This window comes from Netta rufina, assembly GCF_964035555.1.
Source record: "Netta rufina genome assembly, chromosome: 1".
NCBI classification, from domain to species: Eukaryota; Metazoa; Chordata; class Aves; order Anseriformes; family Anatidae; genus Netta; species Netta rufina.
The window spans coordinates 193,475,572-193,500,840 of NC_140123.1; the positions used below are offsets into that span (position 1 = coordinate 193,475,572).

The following is a 25,269-nucleotide window of genomic DNA, read 5'->3' on the forward strand; positions in this document are numbered from 1 at the left end:
TCTTTTTAGCTAAAATGTCATGCAGATACTAAGAGGCAAATGCAAAGAAAAAACTTTAATTATCTATATTCCAAAACCCAAAGGTGTTTCAGAACAATTACCCACAGCTGGTGGTGCCTAAAACATAGGAAAGTGAAGCCTGGAAAATAAGATGCAAAGACAAATGTGAGTAACGTAAACAATTTGAATTTATAAGGCACTTATGCTTATAATATTTTTATAAGCTAAAATGCTAGCTTTTAGTGAAGGTAATTTTATTTTATTTTTCCTGTGGTTGCTTGTTGAGAACAGAGAAATTTGAGCCTGATGTTTTATTTAAAACAAAACACAACACACCTACATGCATCAGTGAAAAAAAGTCAGGATAAACCGGTAAACTCAAGCAAGTGTACATCAGTGGAAATGACCTGATATAAAGCTGTTCAGAGAAAGGAAAATAATTGGAAAGTAGTAACACTTAAAAGAAGATGTAGGCATGAAGAGTGGTAAAAATTAAAGGCTAGAAGGGGATGACTTGTGAGGAAAGATTAAAGGAAGTGAACATGAGTAATTATTACTTATACTTATCTGTGTGCTTGGTGATGTTCAGATGAAGAGAGATGATCCCTATACTAATTTGGCTAAATAGCTACCGGGGGATGATGAAAATGTCTAAAAGTATTTATAGCTTTCAAGTACCACGAAAGGATTCATTTCGGAGTCCAAAGGAGGTCTAAGTAAGAGTAATGAAATAAGATGAGGGAAATCTCAGCTCTGAGTACCATAAAAAGCCACCCTATGTACTGGAGATTTTAAAGCGGGTAATAGTCTATCCTGAAGTTTTAATGCAATGCCCCACTGCTTGAGCTATTCGAAATGACAGTGAACAAAGCACTCGGAAATAAACTTGAGGAAAGAATTCTGTGTTGGAGGGAGGAGAGAGGAAGATGGCTTAATAGATATTCTCCATCTCTAATTTCTATGATCTCACATGTTATAAATTGACAAAATAAGCCTCCTAGTATACTGGTGGAACATAATTTATGTAAATGCTCGTTAGAATAGGCATTAACCTTCATCCTTGCTTCAATTCTGCATTAAGTCTTGCCTTTGATACAGAAATCTTAATTAAAACTGAATATTTCATGATTTAACTCCCTCCGCATCACAAGCGGAACAATGCTCTTATCTGCATTACCTGTAAAAGTGCTATCTGTATAAAGGATCTATTGCATCCGTTGGTGGATTTGCTTAAGGTCATATTCGTATGAATAAAAATACCGAAACTCCGGGGTTTAATTTGTTTTAAATTAATCAACTCTTTATTTTACAGCCACATATTAAAAAGCTAGTTCTACAACTTTTCTTCAAGTTGTATTAGGAAATGTAATACCAGTAAGTATTGATTGGGGGTGGGGGGGGGAGGAGGAAGCAACACCAAAAGAAAAGCCCACACCATTGCATAAATGAAAAAAATAAGGTAGTTGGAGATGTGATATGTGTCAAGTGTGTCATCATGCAACTGTCAGTCCAATGCAACTGTCAGTCATCTCCACAGTACTTTTAACTGGATTTGCTTAGGTAGTAAGAGAAAAGCTGCTCATCTTGCTGATAAATCCTAATACGTTTTAAATAGAAGGGACTAGGAATCAGAAACAATGCGCATAATAAAATTGTGCTCATGTGCTCTTCCATCTATTTCTTTTTGTTGTTTTTGTTGTTGTGCTTTTTATCATTTCTTTTGTAGTGAGCACTGTTCTAGAGAAATATTGGTAGTAGCCCCAGACTCCAAACACGTGCACAAACACGTACATCCAAGATGTATTCTTAGTACAGAGGCACTCTGTACCTGAAGTCACTGATAAATGTTTGGGCATTTGTCCACAGCTCTTAAGCGGAGACCTTTGAAAAATAACATTTTCCTATTTTGGGGATGTGAAGAGTGCAAATGTACAATGATTTGTCTTAATTTTGTGGTGCTTTACAACAGAAAATATTTTTATCTTCAGGTTGGTTACTGAATAATCATAGTTGAGTGTGTTTTTATAAAATTATACAGTTATCAACCTGATCAACTTCATAAATGCCTGATGTGCCAGGAAACTTCGATCCCTGTAGGAACGTATAGTAAGGGCGCAAGGAAAAAGCGTGTGATATTAAAGTGACAATACTTAGAAAAAAATATACAACTTAGTATTAAACTGTGGAAGGCAAATGAGTATCCATCTGGAAAATCATTTAGTTTGTTCTGAATATGCCATCATTTTCTGAAGTTATTTAATTCCATGTTGACGTTAAGGTGACAGACTGAATGTTTCACATGAAACTACAGCAGTGATAAATCCTAACATCTGGACTACATCTTTATGAGTAGCTGACTTTAGATTAGCGATAGTTTACATTGGTGCTGCTCGAATCTTTGGATATGTCAAGGATTTGAGTGACCCAATATTGGTCGTGTTGTCAATGTAAGCATAAATCTAACCTTTTGATTAAGTGTAAGATTTGCCTGTCATTCTCATCAGTACTTGAGATTTTCTCCTTTGTTTCTGTTTTTTCTTTGTCAGATCTAAATACTCAGTTGCAGTTGCGGTAATCTAGACATCCTTAAACATATCCTATTACTTGCTTCCCATTCTGAGCACGAGAAATGTAGCAGTGTGTATTTACTGAGAATAACGGTGATATAATTGCAACAGTAAAAATATATAGTTTGAGTCATACCTATTTACATGTCAGTCTATTACATTATTGGATTTTCCTGTTACAGAGAACCTAGGGAGTGAGTTTTGGGAGCTGAGTACATCTGTTTGTTGGAGGAAAAACCAGAACGTGAATAGTTAATAACAACGTATTACAGCTCTAGTCCTGCCACTAGATCTTTACAGGAAAATGGTAACACCTGGTCTCACTGAAAGAAAAGAAACTGTTTCACAGCACCACTTTCATGCAGGGTGCCTCTCTCTTTTGTGGTATTTCCAAGGGCACATGGAGCAGTTAGGACCAACGGGGGAATTACGGGTGCTGTATGCAGCTCTAGCTTGTGGCTGGTTCCTGGGAGCCCTAAGGGCTAAATTCAGCTAAGCCTTTCCCCAGCCTTCTGGGAACCTGGCAGTGGCTTTCTTTCAGTTGCTTTGTGATGGGAGGAACAATACCTGAATTCAGCCTTGGGTTGCAGTGGAGAGGGGGAAGGCACCAGGTTATGGTGTCAGCGGCAACAGCGAGGTGGGCAGTGCCCAGGGAGTGCTTCGCTCTCCCCGTGTCTGAAACAAGTGGAATGTTAACAAGGCAAGTCTGAGATAAGACCATATGTATGTAGGGTTTTGTTGTTCTTTAATCCAGTTCTCTCTGCTTGTGGCTTTCTTTCTGGTTAAGTTAATCGTGCTGCTTTGAATAGGCTGCATTCTGCCACTGGGAGCCTGCTCAGGCTGTGCTTGGGGATGGGCCAGCCTCTGAGCAGGGGATTCCCCTCGGGCAGTGCCACACTCCCTTGGCTTGCCACTTAGAGCCATTAGAGACTGAATCCAAGCCCCGAAACTGGATAATGATTATAACCTAGCCTCTGAAAAAATCTTACAGTCGGGTATTATTTCATTAGCCAACTGAATGGAAGTTACACTTCTGAATGAGTAACTAACAGTTAATTTGTGGAGCAGACGATGCTGCATCCATTAACAGCTCTTGCCTGTGTGTCATCAGTGATTCCTTCAACATGCCACTCTTGTAAAGACCACCAGGAAGGTGGGTTGGAGGAGGCTGCTTGAGAATCTCATACTTGTTTCTGTTTTCTATTTTTTTTTTCTTTTAAAGAAGGATTTGGTTTATAACTGAATTTATCTATTAAATAAAAGGTACACGTATTTAGCTAGTGAGTTGCTATACTTTCATTTCCAACAGTTTTTGTTTTATCTGGAGCATTGAAGTACTTCTCAAGGTGTCAGATAATCTCTGACCAGGCTTCCCTTTCCACCCTCACCCCAAGTCCTTGGTATGTTTGAACATGACTATCACTAGCATGTGGCATACATGTATATTCACTGTGTCTGCTTTTCAGAGGGCTGCTTCATTTCCTGAGCATCTTCCAGCCTGGTTTCCCAAAGAGAGTGAGTCCATCACACGTCTGTCAGGTCTTTCACCTTATGTACGTCCTCAATGGATTTTTTAGCTTATCCAGTTCTTGCTGAATTTGATGGAAAGGCAAAAGTTTCAAAGTATTAAAATCTTAAGGATTTAATGAGGGTTAATATCAACTTTCATCCCCTCTGTTCAGTGTTTTTCCTAACCAGTGTTTGGCCTAACCAAGACCCAGCCACAGCGTGTGGAGCACCCTTGCCTGTGTGCAGGTGGGGGAGCAGGAGGAGCAGAAGGTGTGTGGTGTGTCCAGGGGTGTAACGAGAAACTGGAAGGTGTTGTGGGGGGATCGAAGTAGCTGAAGTTGTAAGAGACATGGGCAGAAGTGGGTGTGTGAATATTTTGCATTGGTGAAGATTTATGGATGTAAGTTTTTTCTTCACAAAAGTTTATTTAATTCGTGCTGCTGCAGTGTTTCTGTACAGTTAGGTAGCAATGTTTTAACTTCTAATGGCAGTAGTTTATTAGGAAGTAACGGCTTCATCACGAGCTGCAAGCAAGAAGTGTGGATGTTATTCCTTTCTTTGAGGATGCAGTCACTACAGCATCTGTGTGAATTATTCTTGAGCTGGAAAATGTGCCCACACAAGAAGTACCATTAAAGGCAAAAACTACGTTATTGTAAAATGTGACAGTTGTACCTCTTCTCAAGTTATAACACTCGTGGGATTTAACTGTTAACAGTATCAGTTTATGTGCAGAACATGCATATCTGGTGTTCTTGTTTTAATGCCTTAAGATGGAAAACACTTACTTGCCTTATTCAGGCAGGTGAATACCAGGTGAATTCCTGATATTGGTTCTTGGAGGCTTTGGGGGAAGAGAGGAGGCGTTCATCTGCAGCTGAGAGTAGCCTTTTTTTAATAGAGAATTGTAAGTTCTACTGCTTGAACTACTGAAATTGCATTTTTCATTTTCTGTGACAACTTCTTAGGGAGTGTTGAGCATATTAAGGTATGTGTGTGTATTTACAAAGGTTATGTTGTACCCTTACGATATACTTTTCATTGTATCAAAGTAAATTGTATTTGGATGGTTTGGAGAGTTCTAGCCCCACAAAGACAATATACTGAATTAAGATTTTAAGCAGCCTGTTATTGTATGCATACATGAGTGTGCATAGACTTAAATTGTTCTTAGCAACTAAAGACATCTACCACAGAAGAGACAAAATTGTTGTGTTTTTTTGTTGCTGAAGTTGGATGAGAGTAGTTTTTGATTCTACTCTGCTAAGTTGTTTGGGAAGGTAAATAAACCAAAAAAAAAAAGTGAGGAAGGTACGTGGCAAACAAGATCATCTTTTTAAACGGCACTTTGAAGTCTTCTTTATGGCGACGTTTAAAAACCTAAGTTTTATATACCCAAAACACTTTGATTTGGCTACCCTCTAACTGTGAGCACAAGATTAAATTAATTCCTGAACATTTCGTATCAGACAGGCAGATCCGCTGCAAATCAAAAGATCAAAACTGGAGGTAAAGTAAGAATAATTTATCCAACTCATGCATACGTGTGATTAATTTTATCTCACAGACTGCAGGATAATACTGTTATTTTTGGTGAAGTCGACTTTGGTGGGAATCATTGCTTGCTTTGCTAGGACTGTGGTTTTCTTGACAATCACATAAAATATTTGTTGATGTCTGTATGTATCTGCATGCTATTTTATTTCTCTTTTGAGGAAAAGTGAGTTTTGTATAATACATTCACTCCTTGTAAAACCTCCCCCACTGTTTCCAAAATGTCAAAGCCAAGCCCAGGGATTTAGCCATACAACTTCTATTGAGATTAATTGGATTTGTATGGCTAAATCCATGCAGTTCTTCTGAAAATATTAAGGTCCCTTATATATAAAATAGAACAACATGTTCACAAACATACTGTCACAAAGAATATTTGGATGGAACAGCAAAATCAGGTTTAATTTATGTTTAGAGATGAATAACTTTTGGTTTACTATAAATGTAAGGGTTCTCGTTTCAGTATACTGAGTGAATACTAAGCATGTGCTGTGCTTGCCTTAGGGCTTCATTTTTTCTTAAATGCGTGAAGCATTTACATAGGAGTCTTCTGTACTTAACTCAGGAGGGGGAAGAGCATTTCTGATTCATTAATCCCTTTTTCTTTTTGTAAGTAACTGGGTCCTTCACATTATGCACTCAAGAGGTGTAAAATATACAAAGAAGTGGGAGGGACAAGCGAAATGGTGTGTGGCTTACTATAATGTACAAATTCAAAATCTATCTCCGCAAGAGGAAAAAGAGCAAGGGGGAAAAGGGCAGCACTAAATTTACTGCGTGTGCTTGCATGACGTGCAGGTTTGGGATAATTATTTTCTCTCTTGTTCAATAAAGTGAGTTGTTACCATGGCAGCATTCATATTGCACAATTTCTCTGTTATAAAATAAATTGAGAACAGTTTCAGAGACAGAAAAGTCGTTTTTGTATGAACATTCATTCTGTTCTTTTTATTTTTTAGTGCAAAACTGTCTTAGAAATGCAGTTCCCGAGGTTGATATCTTAACATTATTCTTGAGACGAGGAAGTCTGAGTACACTTCCCAGATAAAATCAGTCAAGTCACAACGATGTGTGGTGCTTCTGCAGGACCAGATATGCAAGGACAGATATTTTGGGGGGTGTCATTTTGATCATTTGTTAACCTGGAGATCTTCACTTTTCAGGGTTTTTTCTTCTGGTAGTAAAATTAAATACAGACATTAAGAGGGAGGGTGCAGGCTGCCAGACCTAGCAGGAATGGTCTGGGCATCCTGCTACAGTAACTAACTCCTGGCAGCAATCACCTTGCCTACAGTTTGGTTTTAGTGTGTCTTCTTGGACAAGATGCGTCAAGAGCTTCTTGCAAAGCTCATCTGGGTTTTCAGTGGCAGAGAAGGAAAGGTCTCTTGGATAGGTGTTTTCAATCCTAGACAACATTTTTGTCTCTGCTGCTTGAGTTTCTCTTACTATGGAGCAGCAGACTGATACCAATACTTCCTCATCCGTGGATTCTTTGATAACATTTTTGTTATTAATTATTGCATTTATTGAATGCAATACAAGTTCTAGTATGGATAGGTTAAAATATGCTTGAAGAATAGTTCTGATTCTGCTTACTAGAGAGATTCCAGAAGATAGTCTTGGGACCTGTTTATCCATTATGTAAAGCTTATGTAAAAGGCCTCCCAGGAGATGGAGAAGTGTAGAGGATGTAGCACAGTCAATTGGAATGACAAGTAGCATTTCATCAGGCCCTAATAGTGTCTTTTCCGTATCATAACTGCTTCCCTTCTGCTTCTCCAGTTTCATTTTTTTCCAGATTTTACAGCAGTCATGATGGAGGGAGGGTGACTATCTTTCATCCATAAGATTGGAAAAAATTTGATTCTTTTCTGCTTTTTTTTTTTTTTTTTTTTTTTTTTTTCATCTTTTCATTGATCTCTTGAATGGATTTTTACAGTTTGGTGATCTACATAGTACTTCCTGGGGGGATTAAGCCTTTTTATGGTGATTTAATAAATTTGATTTTTCTGAATGTTAAAATCACCACTGAATATTACAGAAAAGTCTCAACACAGTGATTATTAAAAATACAGCAGGTAGCACAGCCATCAAGTGCAAAATGATGTACGTTAGTTATTTATGGAAACCTGAGATTTGTTTCTTGATTATATTGTATTCCTCCGAAACTAAAATAGGACATCTGCTGTTGGTTCTTTCACGCTTTTAATCCATTCCTGGCCTACCTATAGAAATTGCGTTGTGCAGCACATCACTATTTTGGAGCCTATTGCTCCATAAATGATTTGTGGTGATGTAGGAGCCATATAATCAATGTTTACTAACCACACAAATTTTAATTCAATCTATATAGAAGGATGTTTTTAACAGTCTATGGGGGTTGTGTCTTTGAGTGTTTCTATCAGTCTAAATAGTATTATCCTTTCGTGCCGTAGGGCCAGGACAAGGGCTGACGAGCTGCATACTGTTCATCCACAATACTTTCCTCTTCCAGGATTTTAAACGGAACACATGCATAGTCACTGCTCCAAAGAGTACCATAGTCCCAATAGAATGCTTGATGTGTAATAGCACTTAATACAAAATTTTTCTTCCCCTACTCCAACCTGGACATTCCCTTCCTGTGCATTACTTGTCTACAAATAAAACAGAGTGAAATTCATTGCCCTATGGAGTTGACAGGTATGATAGCACACTGGTTCATGAGTTCATTGGTTGTCTTAGATGACTGTGAACTTCTCTACCCAACACGTGCACTTGCCAAATGCATTAGAAAATGCTTTTTTTCCCCACATTAGAAAACCTAAGTGATACACAGTATAGCTAACAGAATTTAACAGTTGTGGTAAATGGTGACAGCAATTGCATATGAAAGCAGTGTTGTGTTTGAAGAAGGGGCTTTTTTCATTCAAATTAATTGCTGACAGATGATGATTCGTGCTCTTTATCAGATAAAACAAAGTATAACTGAATAAAAGATGGAAAGCTGGTAGTTATGATTTTCTCAGGATCATCTATGCAAGAGATTTAAAGATATAGCTGTATTTTGTAATTGTATCTAACGTATTTAATGGGTCAATGAAGTTAAATTTTTAATATTTCATGACTTATCAATTCATGGATGGCTGAAAGCTTTACTTTCTGTAGAATGACTAATATGGATGGATATTACAAATTTATAGTCTCTATTGAAGTGTACCTAAACTTGAAGTGTAGTTATAGATATTTTGTTTTTCTTTTTTAAAAAAGGTGTCTTATTGTTGGCTACAACCATCAGTTTCTGTGCTGTTACAGTAAGGTTTCATTGTTTTTCAAGCACCTAGAGGTGTGGATTAACTTCTTGTGGATTGAGAAATGGCCTTCGTCATAGTATATGCAACCTCATAATAAATTCCGTCTGCTGTGTGTTGATTAGTTGAATTAACTTCCCAGTTTAATAAGCTTTTTAGCGCCAGTTTTACAATGCAAGAACAAAATGAAAGGTTGTATTTCAGCAGGTCAGATCTGTATGTGTGAACATTTTAATACCTAATTGATTAAGTCACTGAAATGCAGGTTACTAGGAGCCAAGAGTGTATGCTGGGGAATTTGTCTTGCTTAAAATTTTATTGTAGTATTTCCTAAGCATCCATTGCTGGCTGCTCCTTTCAAGAGACAGGAGGCATCTTTAGTTTTTACCAGGATGATGTGCTTATGTACTTTAGTGGTAATAGCTGTTTCTATTTTTGTTTCTCTTACTATCTATTTCTATTACGGGACCAGTAAAATGCGTATAGTTTTATGTAGTCAATGAATGACAGACAATGAATGTACTGATTTGAGTCTTCTGCAGTGCTTCTCTTGAGTAGCTGGGATGCTGTATGTTACCGTGGACAGTCTTTAAAGACACTGAGCTCTAGCACATGGTAGGTACTTGAGGGCAGGTTGCAAACCATGGACATTTATTAGTGACAAACCATATATGAGAAAGAACACCATAAACTGCAGAAACTTTTGAAAATGAAGGATACCCAGGGAGAAATGTTTTTGCCAGAAAACAGGATATTAGGTTTGATTTAGTAAGCTGAAGATACAGAATAAATGTATCTTTAAATTGTTATTCTTCAGAGCAAATTCCTACCTCTACTGGTATATTTCACCATTTGTCTAACCTTCTGGAGAAAATGTCTAACTTCTGTACTTCAGAAGTATTTGGGTCAAATCTTCCTGGAGTGGTTGTTTTAATTAAAAATTCTTAATATCTTGTTTCCTTACATAAGCTTTGGATCAATATTCTTTCAACACTTAATTATCATAATCATCTAAAAATAGACTGCAGTTAACACGCTTTGAAAATCTTTTTATTTCTTGAGAAAGCAAGGTAATTTTGCTTCAGAAGATACTCCCAAACACCTCATTGTAGAAAATATCCTTTAATTTCACAATTTTTTTCACAGCTTATGCAGAGTACTGATTTTTGTCTTCAGGACAAGTTAGAAATCGTAATTGCTTTAGTTATTTTTGAATACAAGATTGTATTTGCAAGCGATGACAAAAAACTCCTTTTTGTAGCAGGAGATGGCTAGTTCTTTATACAGTTCTATATTTTACTGAGACAGTATTAAAAATTTAGGGGCTTTCTACAAATGTATCTAGTTCTGTCACTATCATGCAGTGTATTTTAAGGTTACTTTTTTCTGTTCTGGATGCAACTTCTTGCAGGATCTAGAAATGCTGCCGTTGTGTGACAGAAGCATTATAAATGAAAGACATAAACTACCAGGTGAAAAATTTCTAGATTTTTGTATTTAAGTTCATATGCTTGGTCCATTGCATATCTGCCTTTTTCATTTAGAGGTTTACTTCAGGGAAGCAATCTTCATTCCACTTTCTAAATACTCCTAAAATGCACTTGGCACATGGCACCTCTGCAGAAGTGGATCTGTGATGGTGAGGGGTGGAGGGGGGAAGGATACTTCCCTATTGAAGTACTTTTGAATACTCCGTCTACAATTTGCATCTGAAGTCCATGTGCTTAGGAGTGCTTTTTCCAGGCCATTATGGAGTAATTTAGATGAGTGCATTTCCCAGCAGATTTCAAGTATGTTCAACTTTTCTTTTTCAATGTTTTGAAGGATCAAAATAAACTAACCCATGATCAGTTTCAGGTCTAACAAATTTCTGGGAAAAAAATAATTCTAAATATATATTCAGGTACAGAAGCTAATTTGATCTCAAGGTATGTTAAGCAAGTTTCAGGGTGTACTTTAAGTGAGGGAACTGACTTAGAAATGCAGATTTATCCATGTATCACTGTAGATTTTTTTTAACTTTTTTAAAATGACAAGCAGAGTGCAGCAAAGGTTGATGTGAATTGCCTTTTATGGTTCTTTTTCTCACATTGAATTAATGCTAAAGCAAATGAGCTGAGAGAAGAAAGGGTCTTTCAGTTTGTAGGTTAAATAAAAATAATGGAGAGAGTAAATTCATTTGTTATTTGAAACATCCATGAAATTAAACTTCCAAAATTAATAAATTATTGAACTACTTCTTAAAAGTTATGTTATTGTGACAATTAGAGAGGGCAGGGCTAATGTGTGCACTGTACAAATGCTTTCGAGATACTTAGAAGTTTTCCAGAGAAGGCTGACAGGGAAATATGAAGTGATAGGATGTAGAAGATACAGATGATATCTCTTTTTTGTTTGTTTGTTTAGCCTTTGGTAAATGCATTGTAACAGCCACGTTGCCAGACGACAAGAGGTTTTACCCGTTGTTTTTATTTGTTATAAGACAGTAAAACTGTCTGACTACTAGTGATGAATAACAGACATACAGGCAAAAATACATATATATATATATATATGTATAAGAATGGCAAACACAGGATGAATTTAGTCTGATATACGTTATACAGAGTGCTAATTGAAGAGAGCTGATTCTAAAAAAATATGAATTCTGGGGCAAAGTGAGGACATGTCGTCTTGAAGGAAATAAATACCTTTGCTTCACTTGAGATTGAAGAGAAAAGCCATCAAGGAAGCTGATTACAGGAAAATGTGCTAGAAATAGGCAGCTTCTGGTATGCTGCAAGGTGTTGTGGGGTCTGAAAGATCTGCAGGAAGGGAGAAAGGGAAAAGAAAAAAGCAGAAAATTCACGCTTACGCCTTGAACGAGTCTATGAAATTGGCAACACATTTTGTCAATTATTTAGTGTAAATGGGACACAAAGACTGAATAGAATAAGAAGTGATAAACATTGTTTATACAGTGGGAAAAATGCCATGTGAGAATGACGGTTATGACCTATATAGTAGAAGCCGAAGGAATTTTGTAATGTAAAATTCAAGGTTGCATGCCGTGAGCTTACTAAATTTTCTGCTATGAAAACGTGCATGAAATACATTGAAGGTGGTGAGTATGATATAAACTGAGAGGCCTTAACAGCATGAAATTCAAGGTCAGATACTAAGGGTAAATAAATGTTTCTTCTGAAGCAGAAGGATCATCTCGTAGAAATTCAAGGAAGAGGAGCAAGTTTTTGTGCTATGGCATAATGGTTTCAGTATCAAGGAGTGATCTTGATCCAGGAAATTCTTTACTTCAGGCTGAAAGTAGAATTGTAGAGACATTGTGATAAACATCTTAAAATTCTTAAGTGGGTATTAAAATAAAATAGTGGTAATAATAAACAGTAAGCCTAAGCAATATCAGTTCTTAAAGGACAAATTATATGGAAGTAGTCAGTTGTTTTCTTCCTGTCGCTGCTGTAATTTCACATTTAGGTACTATGGTGCTGTCATGTCGGGAACTTGACAACACATTTGTGTCCTGAAAGTTTGTTCAGGTTAGTGATCAGTGCTAAATTCTGCTTGACTCCAGCTGAGGAAGTCCTTAGGTAAAGTGTTATCACTGATGAAATGTGCAGAAATGACTTACAATTTGTGAGGTGTGCTGTATACAACTATGGATGAAGAAATACAGGGTGCAAGGTCCTAGAGATTTAATACAAAATAATGAAGAGAAGTGCAAATAAATAGCTAGCACAGGGAAAAAAAATCATCAAACAGATATTCATAGAAAAAAAGGGCTTGCAAATTGGACTGGGTCTCTTACTGCATTTGCCCTGCACTGTCACATCTTACAGAGCCACCCAGCTAAGTGAGGAAGAGTTCTGTCTGTGGAGCAGCACCAAGCCTGTGGCTGGAATACCTCTTTCTGCTTGGGCTCTCTGAATGGCAACAACATTTGGACTGCATTCAGAAGATGGTTTAAAAAGAGTAGGAATAATTTAAGCTGAGAGAAAGATAAAATAAACAGCTGAAGCATAGAGTAACGAGCACTTTAACTGCACACTTAGTGGCCATCAGCAGTTTGGCAGGGTGTAGGATAAGGCAAGAATGATACGATATAGTTAGAAATCTTGGAGTGCTACTGGCAGATGGAAAAGTTGACCAAAAAAAAAAATGTTTCAGAAAGGGATTTAGCATTTAAGACCTGATAAAATGTTGGGTCATATTACCTTCTACAGTCTCATCTGTTGTGATTTTTGCATGCATTAAAAACCTCGTACAGACCATAATTCAGGATCAAAAACAAGTTCTTAAAATCTAAGTATTCAGAAAAAACTTGATATAATTTCTGTAAAAAATCAATTTTGATCAATTGCTGGCTTAAATATGTATAACTGTGATTTCTGTTGTTAACTTCCACTTTGTGAGCTTCTCTAAGAGGGCTGGCATACTGAGCAGACCCTGGATGTAATTTTGATTGAAATTATTTTGAGCCGCTTTTTCACATGCCCAGATTTGACCGTGGGCAGCAGTAGGCCTCAAAGCAAGTTGCCTTTGTGCTCTGAGAACTACGTGATGAATAAATGTTAATAACTGTGAAAGAATATAGTACTATTGTCTGAGTATGTTATAACTTAAATAATGGAAGCTCTTCATATCTTGGTAGGTTTGAAGTTCAGAATCATAACACAGGTTAAAGCTGTGGTTTTCTGCAGGTGGGCCAGGCTTGAGAGTTGCAGTTAGCGTTACGTCAAGGGAAATGGAAATTGTGGACTGTGGAGATGAAAAATACCTCACAGATCATCTAGTGTGTGTCTGCTGGTTTGAGATTGTTCCTGCTAGTATCTTTTATTAGGATTTTGTGGTGTAAAGTACACCACTTGGTGATGTTTCAGTCACATCCCTGAGAAAACAGCTTCTTGCTGACAGTCAGCATCGCTTGCTCTGCCTGGCTTTTTTTTCCAGATGTCCCACATGATTAGTCCAAACTTTTTCCTGTGGTACTCTGTTGTTACTTAACCAAACCAAACACCAAACGTGTGTGCCCGTGTCTCTGGCGTGAACTAACTTGTGATCTGCACCTCTATGAATGGTTTTGGCACGGGTGAGAAGAGCCCGGCCTTCCTCCGAGGGCAGCCCTCACTTCTGGGCTTCTCCTTACCCCCTCACAGCAGCGTGCTGACAAAGCTCGCCTTTGTCTCTGCCACAGGAATGATGCAAGGCCTGTCTGTTAGCGCAGGCTGATATGAAAAAAACAGCCTTTAAGGATGGCTTGTGGGTTATTTTATTATTTTTTTTTTTCCAGAGGTTTAAATGCCCGTATTTGACAGGGAATCTTCAGAAGCATTTGGAGAGGTCATTAACTGGCAGCAACTCTCAGCCGTGCTTTTATGATTATTCTCACCTTGCATCCAAGCTTCCAGCAGCAGATTTCTCACATAAATACATTTCAAAGAAATCTCAGTCCTGGCTTATTTTAAAATATATCAATGACACCTCTTCCTTCATGTCTTTCAGTAATTTTTCTTTAGATTTTCTTGTTATTCTTGTAGAAAATTCCATTTACTCATTAGCTTCTGCTGGTGTTAAACCGTTACCACATCTAACTTGAATTTTATGAATAGCTTCAGCATATTTCTTCCAACTGTAATTTCTTTTGTGCAGAAGATTCTCAATAAGTATTCTCTCTTTTTGTCACCCACACAGTTCTGGCTAGTTGCTCGTTGGTTCATGCCAGATGTTTTCTGCCAGCTTTTGTGACAATGAAATGCAGCCACTGTACCCATGGTATTTAAAAAAAAAAAAAAAAAAAAAAAAGCACTTTGAAAACTTATTTTTGCTAAGTGATACTGCATTCATGTTTTGTTTTGTTTTGTTTTTTTCCCAACTGTGCTGACATACCTTCATTTAAGAATAGATTACCTCCAAAGTTATACAACACCTGAGCTTCTGAAGTGGTGACATTTTTCAATCCTTACGTTAAAAGTGATGTTGGACCTTAAAAGTTAACAGAGCATGACATTTTATACTGGGGGGGCTTTTTTATTTAGCTACAAATATGCTGTGTTAAACCCAGTTCATTCCACTTTACCAGGTGAGTGCCCTAACTAGGCAGAGAGGTAGTTCATATAAAGGCAGTTTTGTGCAAAACAGCTCAGCTCCAGAAGCAGGTTCCCCATAACTTTTTCCTTCTTCCCTCCACTGCCCCTGCCAGTTGCCAGATGTTTGGATAAGAGGTGCTCAAATCTCTCGTGTTAGAAGGGAATTGAACCTAGATAATGTCCAAATTATGTGGTGAAGAAAATCATGTTTTATTATGGTCAGGTCTAGAAAAGTAACTTCAGCACAAAATGCTCAAGGAGCTTAATTCCACATCTAGCAAAACGGAACCTTTTTGATAAAACAACTTATTGCAAAATGTAGGTGTCACCCAGTTCCCTGGCTGACCTGTCAGTGGAAGCGTCCCGCTGTATTCATGTAAAGCAGGAAAAATCACAAGTCTTTGCTGTGGGGTGACAGAACTCTTGCTGGTTTGGGTTTTGCTTGAACCTGTTGAAGAAGCTATGCCAACAGAGCTCCAGGCTGCTGCCTGCTCAGCATGCAGGTTCTAGGATTTGTCATCCCAAGATCCTGCCTGTCTGCAGGTATAGGATAGACATGGAGGATTTCTGAAAGAAATGAGGAAAATGTTGTTTGCTGAGTAACTCTATCATGATCAAAGACTTCATACGTAATATTGAGTCTTAAACATTAATGAAACTTCATCTCCAGTCTGATGCCATTTCCTATGTATAGCGTCAGCCTTTAGTGAGGAATTTTACACTGCTGACCTCATGTTGTATACATGGCATTTGGTGATATTGGAAAAATATCAGTTATGATTCGTTGTTAAAGTTGCAGCATATATGTGCAGCAGCAGCAAGTTTAGTTTTGTATCCCTCAAAATTGAGATGGGTCCAGCTCCAAACTAGCTGGGTTTTGCTGTACTCATCGGAAGCTTTTAGGAGCTTCGTGCAATTCCTTCCTTCACTGGTAATTTCTGAACATGGAGCCAGCTGCAAGTGTATATTGCAGAAGTGATTAGGCAGTAATGGTGCACTGGGGTGTAAAATAGCAACTGCAATAGCAAATTACTCCGTAATGCTTCCTTACAAGCTGAATAAAGATGATGTTGGATGAAGAACGTAGAAAAACGCTCTTAAATTCATGTCTGTTTTAGGAAAATAAACACCTTACAAATTTGAGGTTGATTACAATCCAGTGACAAGTACAAAGTGATTTAATGAACTGGATTTTGAGTCATTTACCTGTACTAAGTTGAGTTTGCTTAAATGCTGTCAACACTAACAATCAGTAAATCATTTATATAGAGCTGACTTAAGTGAACAGTATTTGTTCTTGTGAGCAGAGGGAGGCCAGTATTCCTTAACCGAGTTTCAAATGCTTTGCAGAATGCTGACATCCAAAGGGTTGTTGCTTAATGCCATGTAAAAGGAAGTTAAGCACAGGCTGTTTTAAAAATTACCTCATTCTTGGTGATCATCTTTTTTCAATTCTGCTCAAGGAGATGTCTTTTTTTCATATATCTTGTCCACTTGAGGAAGAAGTATTCCTACCTCCCGCAAGCACTGTCACAAACTTGAAGGCAAAGTTCACTATCAGCAAAAGAAGAGTTATTACTGAGTTTTTTGTTTTTTTTTAACTGAAAAGAACTTGCTGCTTTTTATAGCAGCAAGCTTCCTTGAAGGTTTGAATTGACACTCTCTTTATGTTTATTCTTCAGATATTCCTTACTGTATTATTATCTTTGCACAGATGTAGGTCATGGCTGGATGGTTTTTTTTTTTTTTTTTTTTTTTTTTTTTAAAGTAGGGGCTGTGGTCAGATACTGGTTCTTCATAGAATATAACCTTGTTGCACTAAATTATCAATAGTGCTTATAACAAAGGCCAGGGGGGAAAAAAAGTCACGTTTTCTGCTTTTACCTATTTCCTTCTCATGGGTGGAGATAGGGCAGCAGTAGAATCACGATGTTAATTGCTCCTAGCTGAGACAGGACAGCCTGGTGGCACTCGGTGCTGACATCCCATGACTGCACTTCAGTGGTACCACACACAGCCATCACTGGGAAGAAGGAAGGCTGAGAAATATGCTGGTGCATTGCTATACTGGTAGAATAATCAGCAGCTCTGTCACGACACTGTTTTGTAGGCAAATTTCTGTTTTTTCAGGCATGTTTTAAGGACACCGTCTTCAGGCCATTCCTTTCCAACCTTCAAATTCCTTTCTTTTAGCTGGAGTAGGGTGATACTCTGTATCTTTTCAAAATGTAGTATGAACTGACACAAGAAAATCCAACTTTGAGTGTGAAAATTCAAGAGGAGGTCCTGAGATGAAAGAGAAACAAAGTGTGTCCTGGCTGTCAGGAGGAGATTCGGAAGACGTTCAGCTCATGCCTGTTATCTATCCCCCCCAACACTTTTCTCGCTCTGATCACAACTCCAGGATAACTCTTGATATGAAGGGATAAAGGCCTGTGTGCCTCACTGACTCTGCTGGAAATGTAACAGCAAAAATGTACACGCATTCCTGGGTTTGCTAGCTGCAGGGCTATGTGAAAATCAGTGAGAAACTAGTGGTGATTTTCCAAAGAAATATGGGAGTATTATAATTTGGGACGATGTGTTGATGATGAATAGGAAAAAAAAATGCTCACTGCTATTCTTGTTAACAAAAATGACTGATATTGCTAATGTTTCTTGTCCATAGATCACCTCCCTTGTGACTCTCCAGCTGCTGTCCATGGTTGGCAATAACGACCAGCTTGATGGACCCCGCTACAAATGCACTGTAACACTGGACTTCATCAGAGCTATTGCCCGGTGAGTCTACTGAAAAACATTTGGTGTTATATGTGCTGATTTAAATGAGGCTTCAAAACCTGTATTTTCCATCTTTATATTGGCTCTCTGCAGACCAGAATGGAAATCCGTGGATGTTTTCTAAGAATGACTAAATGAGTCTTTGCTATAAGAAATGTTGAACTTAAGTTTAGTGCAATAGTGTTTTGAAAAAAAAATATCTTAAAAGTGGCAGAGGTAGGCCAAGGAACTGCTTTAGTATGTCACAGTAAAATACTGTCTGTGTACTTAATAGAAGTCAGGAATTTCATGTGAAAATACTGCTCTAAAATGGCAGTCCATTTCAGTACTGAAAGGCATGTTATGATATTGGAATCCAAACTGATATCTAGTTCTTGGTAGTGTTTGTGGTACAGGTGATGTAAAAACTGCATAGGTTATGAGAAGTTTTTCACATAGTTTGTCTTCTTTGATCTGTAGTTGATAAAAACTAATTCAAAAAAACAATGTAGGTACCTCAAAAGTATCAATTACCTGTTCATCCAAAGCCTTCAGTCTGGGAGTCCGAGAGCAGTTCCAGATGCATCAGGAGAGATGGTGATAAATGACAGAAACGCATGCAGTACATAGGCAACAATCAGAACTGTCTCATTTATGCCAAATCTGAACAGCATTACTTCACGCACGCTGCTGCAGCCAGCTTATTAGCAGATCTTGGATAAAGAGCATGTGGCTAGAGCAGAGCCCAGAAATGACATGTGGCTAAAAAGAGAAACATTGTACAGGCCAGCTCTCCTCTGTACTGTGGAGCTTCAGAGGAATTTGAGTTTCAAACTCTTTTCCAATATCCTCGCTGCACAAGTTGGTCTCCTGAGCTGTTAAACGTCCCCTCGCCCAGTCACTAAGCTGCACAGACACACAAATTTCAATTTGGACAGGCCACAGAGTGAAACTTCATCGGGCTCAGGCCTGGCTGGACAGTACCACCAGCATCTCCAGGGCTTTGCTGTGTCAGCTTGCTATTCTCAGCAATAAAGTCACATGTGAATGATGCCTTGTAAAGTCTCCCACTGGTACCAAGTACATCAGACCATCTGTTTAGCAACGTGGATCACTGTGTACGGATATCCCCGTGCTCTTGCCTCTGCTCTAACTCTTACCGTGAGTACAGAGACCAGTTCACAAACTCCGATCTGCCTATGAGGTTCCTTGAATTAAGACACCTGAAATAATGGCCCTTCACCTACAATTTTAACATCCTTTGAAGTTTGTGGACTCTGTTAAAATTGCCAGAAGGTAGAGGTGGACAGAAAACGGGACCAAACCTTGTGCTATACAGCTCATGTTTAGCAGAGAAAGTAGTTTTTAGAGCTGTCCCTTCAAACCTCAGTGCACAGTGTAGGGCTTTGGCTTGCCTGCCTTTAGGTCAGATGTGCGTACGTATATCCTGTCTGACTTTTCCTATGCAGTATGAAAAAGGTAACTTTTTCTCCCCACGTAGTTCGAAAGTGTTTGTAGGCTGCACAGATTGGGCCATTTTATCTGATATCTTAAAGTTGGCCTATTTTTTTCTCCTGTTCTTCTTTTTTTCTTCTTGTTTGTTTGTTACAAATTTTTTCCAACCCACTGTTTGTCAAATCCTTAAGGACATAGATAAGATGCAAAGTTTCATGAACCCATGATAAATGAGTTTCCCCTTGTCTTAATGAGGCTGGCTAAAGGGTGAATGTATGATCGCAGGCTACTTGTGCTACAACGTTGCAGCAGCCTGTAGTTTTTAACCACAAATGAGAGGGATTATACGTATTGCAGAGAAGGAACTACTTTGGCATTTCACCACGATACACTTCAAGTAAGCAGACCATCTCCTGATTCTTTAGCCTCTGTTCTTGCACTAGTGCTAAAATAAGGCTAGGCACCAAAATCCTCAGGTGCCTGAGCCTTGTTACAACCTCAGCCTCACTGACAGGTGAACTTACTACTGCAGGGCTGGAGAGTGCAGGAGTAGGACAAGAAAACTCTGCTCTCTCTCTCCCCTCCTACCCCCTTCAAGCTGTTCAGCTTGCTATTTTGTTTTCCTTCATTTTAAAATAAAGAATTAAATCTGCATTTTTATTTTTTTAAGCAAAAAACACCTGTTTTTTGGTAAAAGGGTAGAAAAGTGAAGTATTTATGGTGACTTTTAGTGTGGCAACCTCTGCCCATGCCCAGTCTTTGTTTATTACCACAGAACTTCACATCTATCTCTGTTCAGCCTTTGCAGAGATATTTTTCATGCCTTTTACTATGTAGTTTTTTAAGTGGTTTGGTTTTAGTTGGTTTAGGTGTTTCTTTTTTAGTAACTTTTAATTTCTGTTGAAAGGATTTCAGACTGAAGTTCATAGATTTTTTATAGTTGAAGTAGGGATCTCTTAATGTTTGTGGAATGTAATGGATCTTTTCATCTAGAGTCAAGTAATGCCAGTTGTTACGGCAGAGTGATTGTGTTTCATTCAGTTGATAAGGTCAGTTTTTGTTAGTGTGTTTTTGTTTCTGCAGAAAGCCTTATAACTAAAGCACTTTCTTAAGTGACACAATGTAATATGAAACTAACAGTGGCATTTAATTTCCTCTAATTTTGTCATTGGATTATTAGGTAGGCTCCAACACAGTATCTCTTGTTATGCATCATGGGGATTTCTGAACTTTTTCTCAATTCAACGCGATGTTTTATAGAAACTTTTTGGAAAGTGGGTTACAGAAGGAGGCATGAACAGAGAATATTAAATGATTGCAGCCTAACAAATAAGACATTCAGCCAGTTAATCTCACTTAGCATTGTGAGCGGTTATTTTTGCATCATTAAATGCTTTTTAAAACCAAAAAACTTTTAATTTTATACTTGTCATTATATGCAGTAATTTGTGCTATTTATTCAAACAGTAAATCCCGAAGTCTGAGTGTTAGATTGCATAGCAGAATGAGTTTGGAGACAAAAAAAAAAAAAATAATTATATGTTTTATTTTACTGCTGTTCGTTCTGCCTGCCATTGAAGTACAAAAGTATACATTAAAATCTTCTATCTTATTGAGTGGCATTCTTGGATTCTTCAAATTTAGCTATGAACATGGGTCAACTAGTGTCAAAACTGAAGGAACACAGACTACAAATGAGTACAGATGAAGGAGTTACGTAGTACATGCTAAAACAGGTGGTTTGCAAGATGAACAAAACATTTAATAACATAAAAGATTGCAGTTTTGTATCACCAACTGGAATATTGTATTTACCATATGAAAAATATATTGGCTTTTGTTTTTTTTACTGCTTAATGTTTGGAATAAGAAACTTTTGATTGTTGCTAGAAATCTCCTTTTTTTTTTTTTTTTTTTTTTTTTTTTTGAAATCTTACAAAGTTGAATCAGAAGATAAGAACTATATGTTAAATACAATCAAGAATGAGTTTTTTTAACTTCCTTTCGGGGATATTTCTTGATTTCGGTTGTGCAGAATGTCCCACGTGTTGTCTCCAAACAGGTTAAAGTCTTAGCACTGTTAGGATGATTGCTCTAATATGCTGTGTTTTTGTTTATAGGACCGTGAACTTCGACATAATAAAGTACTTGTACGATTTCTTGTGAAAACAAGCTTCACAGCCATATGGACACTGTGACAATGACTAAGGCAAGCTGTGTTCATCTCTCTACTTAGCTGGCCAGAAAGAAGAGTATTTTGGCTCTTTTGGATTTGTCCAAACAGGTGCTGGCCCAGCATGGAATCTGATGAAAATACTCTGATTGGTCTGGGTAGATCTGAGCAGAGGACTATTTACCAGGGACCCTGGAGTATTTGGAAGCAATGTGTTAATTATAAACAGCAGGGTTTGAGCACAATCTGTTCTACTCTTAATGATGTTATCTTAACACTGAAATTGCCTGAAACCCATTTACTTAGGACTGCATTTTGCTCTATGAACTCTCCCCAGTGCTTTGAACATGGCAGCAGCCCTTGTTTGTATGCCCAGTCTTTTCACTTCCTCTCCACAGGAATCTTTGCAATTGCCTGCCAAAGCAGCTTTTCCTGAGGCCACCATTTTAGGAGAGTGGAGTAGCAAAATATAATAAATATAAGAACATCTTTAAAATCAAGCTGGTATAAATCCTTCTTTCTGTTCGGTCATATGTATGCAGACTGTTACACTGTTATATGGAGATCATGATGGTAAACTCCCAATTAATCATCATACTGTTCTTTTCTGCAGTTCATTCATAACTGTTAACTGAATATTTTTATGATGCTTCCTTTTAAAAAAAACTTGGTTCCTGAAATTCTAACCTGATGTTGAACTTGAAAAGCTTTTTACTTCAACATTTTTTTATTCCTTTCAAGCTCATCCATTTCTGTTGAGTGCTAATTATAATGCTGTTTTGAATGAATGTGATTTAAGATATGCACTGTGTGATATTTTTTTGTTATAGTATCTGTCCTGTAGAGAAGTACGGCACAGCTGCCTTTCCATCAGAAAAGGGGAGATTCAACAGGTGACAGAATATTCCTGCAGCAGTTGCCCAAATGAGCAGTTGTTGTAGCATAAAACTTTGACTTTGGATATGTATATTGGAATGCACTGCAACTGTATTTATCTCCAGTTTACAAGCAGAGGAGTCCCAACTGCTGCTACCTTTACAGGGTATTGAAATCACCGTGTGCACTAAAGGATTGTTGTCTTCACAAAGCAGAAGTTTTGTCACTCGTGAAAACTCAGGGTCCCACAGCCTGTTCCTCAGATAACTTATTCCCAAATGCTGCCCTTTGTTTGACAATACAAAGAAGTGCTATATCATATGTTGACTGTTACGGATTTTTAAAATGAAAAATGCACCTCAGATGCTGGAGGTGGTCAGATACCCTAAATATGTGTAGCTCCTTTATTTTCTCCCAATTGCGTTTGTGTAGCCAGGCTTCTGCTTCTGGATTCAGACCCAAATGAATGAGTTCCAGGTGAGTCTAAGTGACAAAAGCATCTTTCTGGCCAAGCTGTCGTTTCCCTTTTCAGTAGACTGTGAAAGGGCAGAAATGAGTCATCTCCGAGATCCCTTTTCCTTCCGACCGCTGTGCTACAGCAAACCACGCACCTGTCCATGAGGTGGCAACATTTGTCACGCTTGCTGAAATACTTGGATGCAAATATGTAACCTGTTTCAAAATGTTTATTGCTTACTTTTGTTTTTTACTAATAAAAATGTACAGAAGGTGTGCTTTGGACTAAACTTTACAGTTTCTTTCCCTTTTGGAGCTCATCATGAGGTGAGGTCAGCACTTGTGCATCTCTCGTATGACTACCCAGGGCTGAAAATGGGAGAAGAAAGGAGGTTTGAGCTGTTATACGTTAAATTACTCTGTGCTAAGCAACAGCAATACATCATAGCTTTTTCAGATACCTGGTCTAGATTAGAATCTGATATATGAAACACAATGGGATTTGCACTAACTTATGAAGTCCTACAACTTCTCAATCAAAAAAACATTAAAATTCTGCAGCTTAGCTTGTTTGAAACTTTCAACAGAGCTGGGCCAGGGCTGTACCGCTGAGGAGGGAGAATGCCAGCTTGTGAAGCTCCTGCTCAGTAACCGTCAGCATTAATGTCTACATTAAAATATCAGAAATCACAGAATCACAGAATTTTCTAGGTTGGAAGAGACCTCAAGGTCATCGAGTCCAACCTCCGACCTAACGCTACACCCATAGTTCCAGATATGCACATAAACGGAGTACATGGAGAGCACAGAAAATGTCTTATGTGAGTGTAAGGATGTACAAAAAAATTTGATCATCACAGAGATAGGCAACGCTTATATCTAACCTTTTATGAGGAAGGAAATGAATAGGAATTTTACCAGGTGGATTAGAAACTGACATATTTCAGGAATGTTTTTAATTCTGTTTATTATGTGTATAGATGAGATGCAAGGTCAAAGATTTTTTTTTTTTTTTAAAAAAAAAAAAGAACCTAGGGTCTTTCACTCTAGGACAATAGCAAAATGACCCACTCTGTGTTATATGATTAAATTAATTCCACAATCTTTGTTTTTCCAACAGTATGGATCCGTGAGCATACCTAGTCACTGGTAACAGTACTTGATGAAATGCACTTTATTACTTGTTTTAATGTTAAAATTCAACTGGTTATTAGAAATGAGCCCATAGGTACAGATAAGTGATGTTTCTCTTCACTGTTGTCATAGTTTATCATAGCTTTTCTAAAAAGAGATCAAGAACAGAACCAGTTCAAGACTTAATTTCTTACAGCTGCTAGGCAATATACATGAAAAAGACTGAGTATGCTGTCCTTCAGAACTGATGTTTCGTATATGCCGAACATTTGCAGATGTTTGAGTGTAGAACAAAACCAGCCATGATACGTTCTGGTTTGGGTTGCGGTTGGAAAGACGTACCTCTTGCATTGCAGCAACTGTGTTCATTTGGCTGGTCCAACCTTTTCCAAACCCCATTAATCCCACACAGCACACCAGACTCTCAAAACTAGCAAGCCCCAGTTTTGGGGCACAGAGAAGACATGAAATAAGGGTCTAAGAAAATAAGCATTGAGGAAAACCTATTGCTGCAGATTTTTTTTTTCCCTCCATGTAATTCCTTCTCCACTGCCCTGCTGATCGTTTCCACTATAAATCCAAAGGATGAGGCTACAGGTCGCTGTGGAACATTATTCATTTGACCAAAATCAGGTTACCTGGAGAAGAAGTTACTGAGGATCCATTGCACAGAACTGCTGTCCTTACACTGAATGCACTTCAGTGACCTTTCTGAAAGACTCCTATCCATGATATAAAATTAAAGCTGAATCAGCAGAGTGGGAATGAGCAAGGTGACTGAGGTGTATATGATGGATGTAAGCTATAACTATGCTGATGATGGATAGTGGGATTTATTCTGACAAACTCAAAATACTTCTATATATCCCTATCAATGAGTTTATAAACTACCGCTGAGTGTCCTATTACGTACCATAGCAATATTCCATTTTGAGACCCCGTTTTTGTGGATGAAGTTTTGGGCTTTGGGCTCCTTGGGGCCAGAATTTCACGCATCGTACGGGTGGTGTTGAGAATTGTGCAAAAGATGCAGAGCAAGAGAAGAACTCTTTAATACTTCAGTGCAGGAGGGAGTATTTTAAAAAAAAACATATTTTTTTCATAGATTCTGCATAGTATATGTATATTATAATGCTTTAAAATTTATAAATATATTGTACTTGCCTTCAGTGGCTGATCTGAACATCTTCAGGAGCTGGGGCTTGTTCATATATGGAGAAAGTAATGGGGAAAAATTCAGCTATCATAAAGCTATCATAAAGTTGCAGAGAAATGAGTGCCCTTGAATAGCTCTGATTTCATCAACAGCTGCATTTTCATACCTAGAGCCTAGAGATTTTCTTTTTAAAAGAGGCTTGTAAGAGTACATCCACATGTAGCACAAGAGGATTTTATTTTTTTTTGACAGTGAT

General features: G+C 37.9%; 1 protein-coding gene across 1 annotated transcript in view; it reads left to right on the plus strand.

The window, feature by feature from the left end:
• The window catches only part of ORC5 (origin recognition complex subunit 5), a 68,609-nt gene extending 46,878 nt beyond the window's left edge, over positions 1 to 21,731 (plus strand). Inside the window, exons 14-15 of the mRNA XM_084294475.1 lie at positions 17,672 to 17,784; positions 21,339 to 21,731. Coding sequence (XP_084150601.1) covers positions 17,672 to 17,784; positions 21,339 to 21,384 — 159 coding nt within the window. The 3' untranslated portion in view covers positions 21,385 to 21,731. The remainder of the gene's footprint in view (positions 1 to 17,671; positions 17,785 to 21,338) is intronic.
• The last annotated feature ends 3,538 nt before the right edge of the window (positions 21,732 to 25,269 follow it).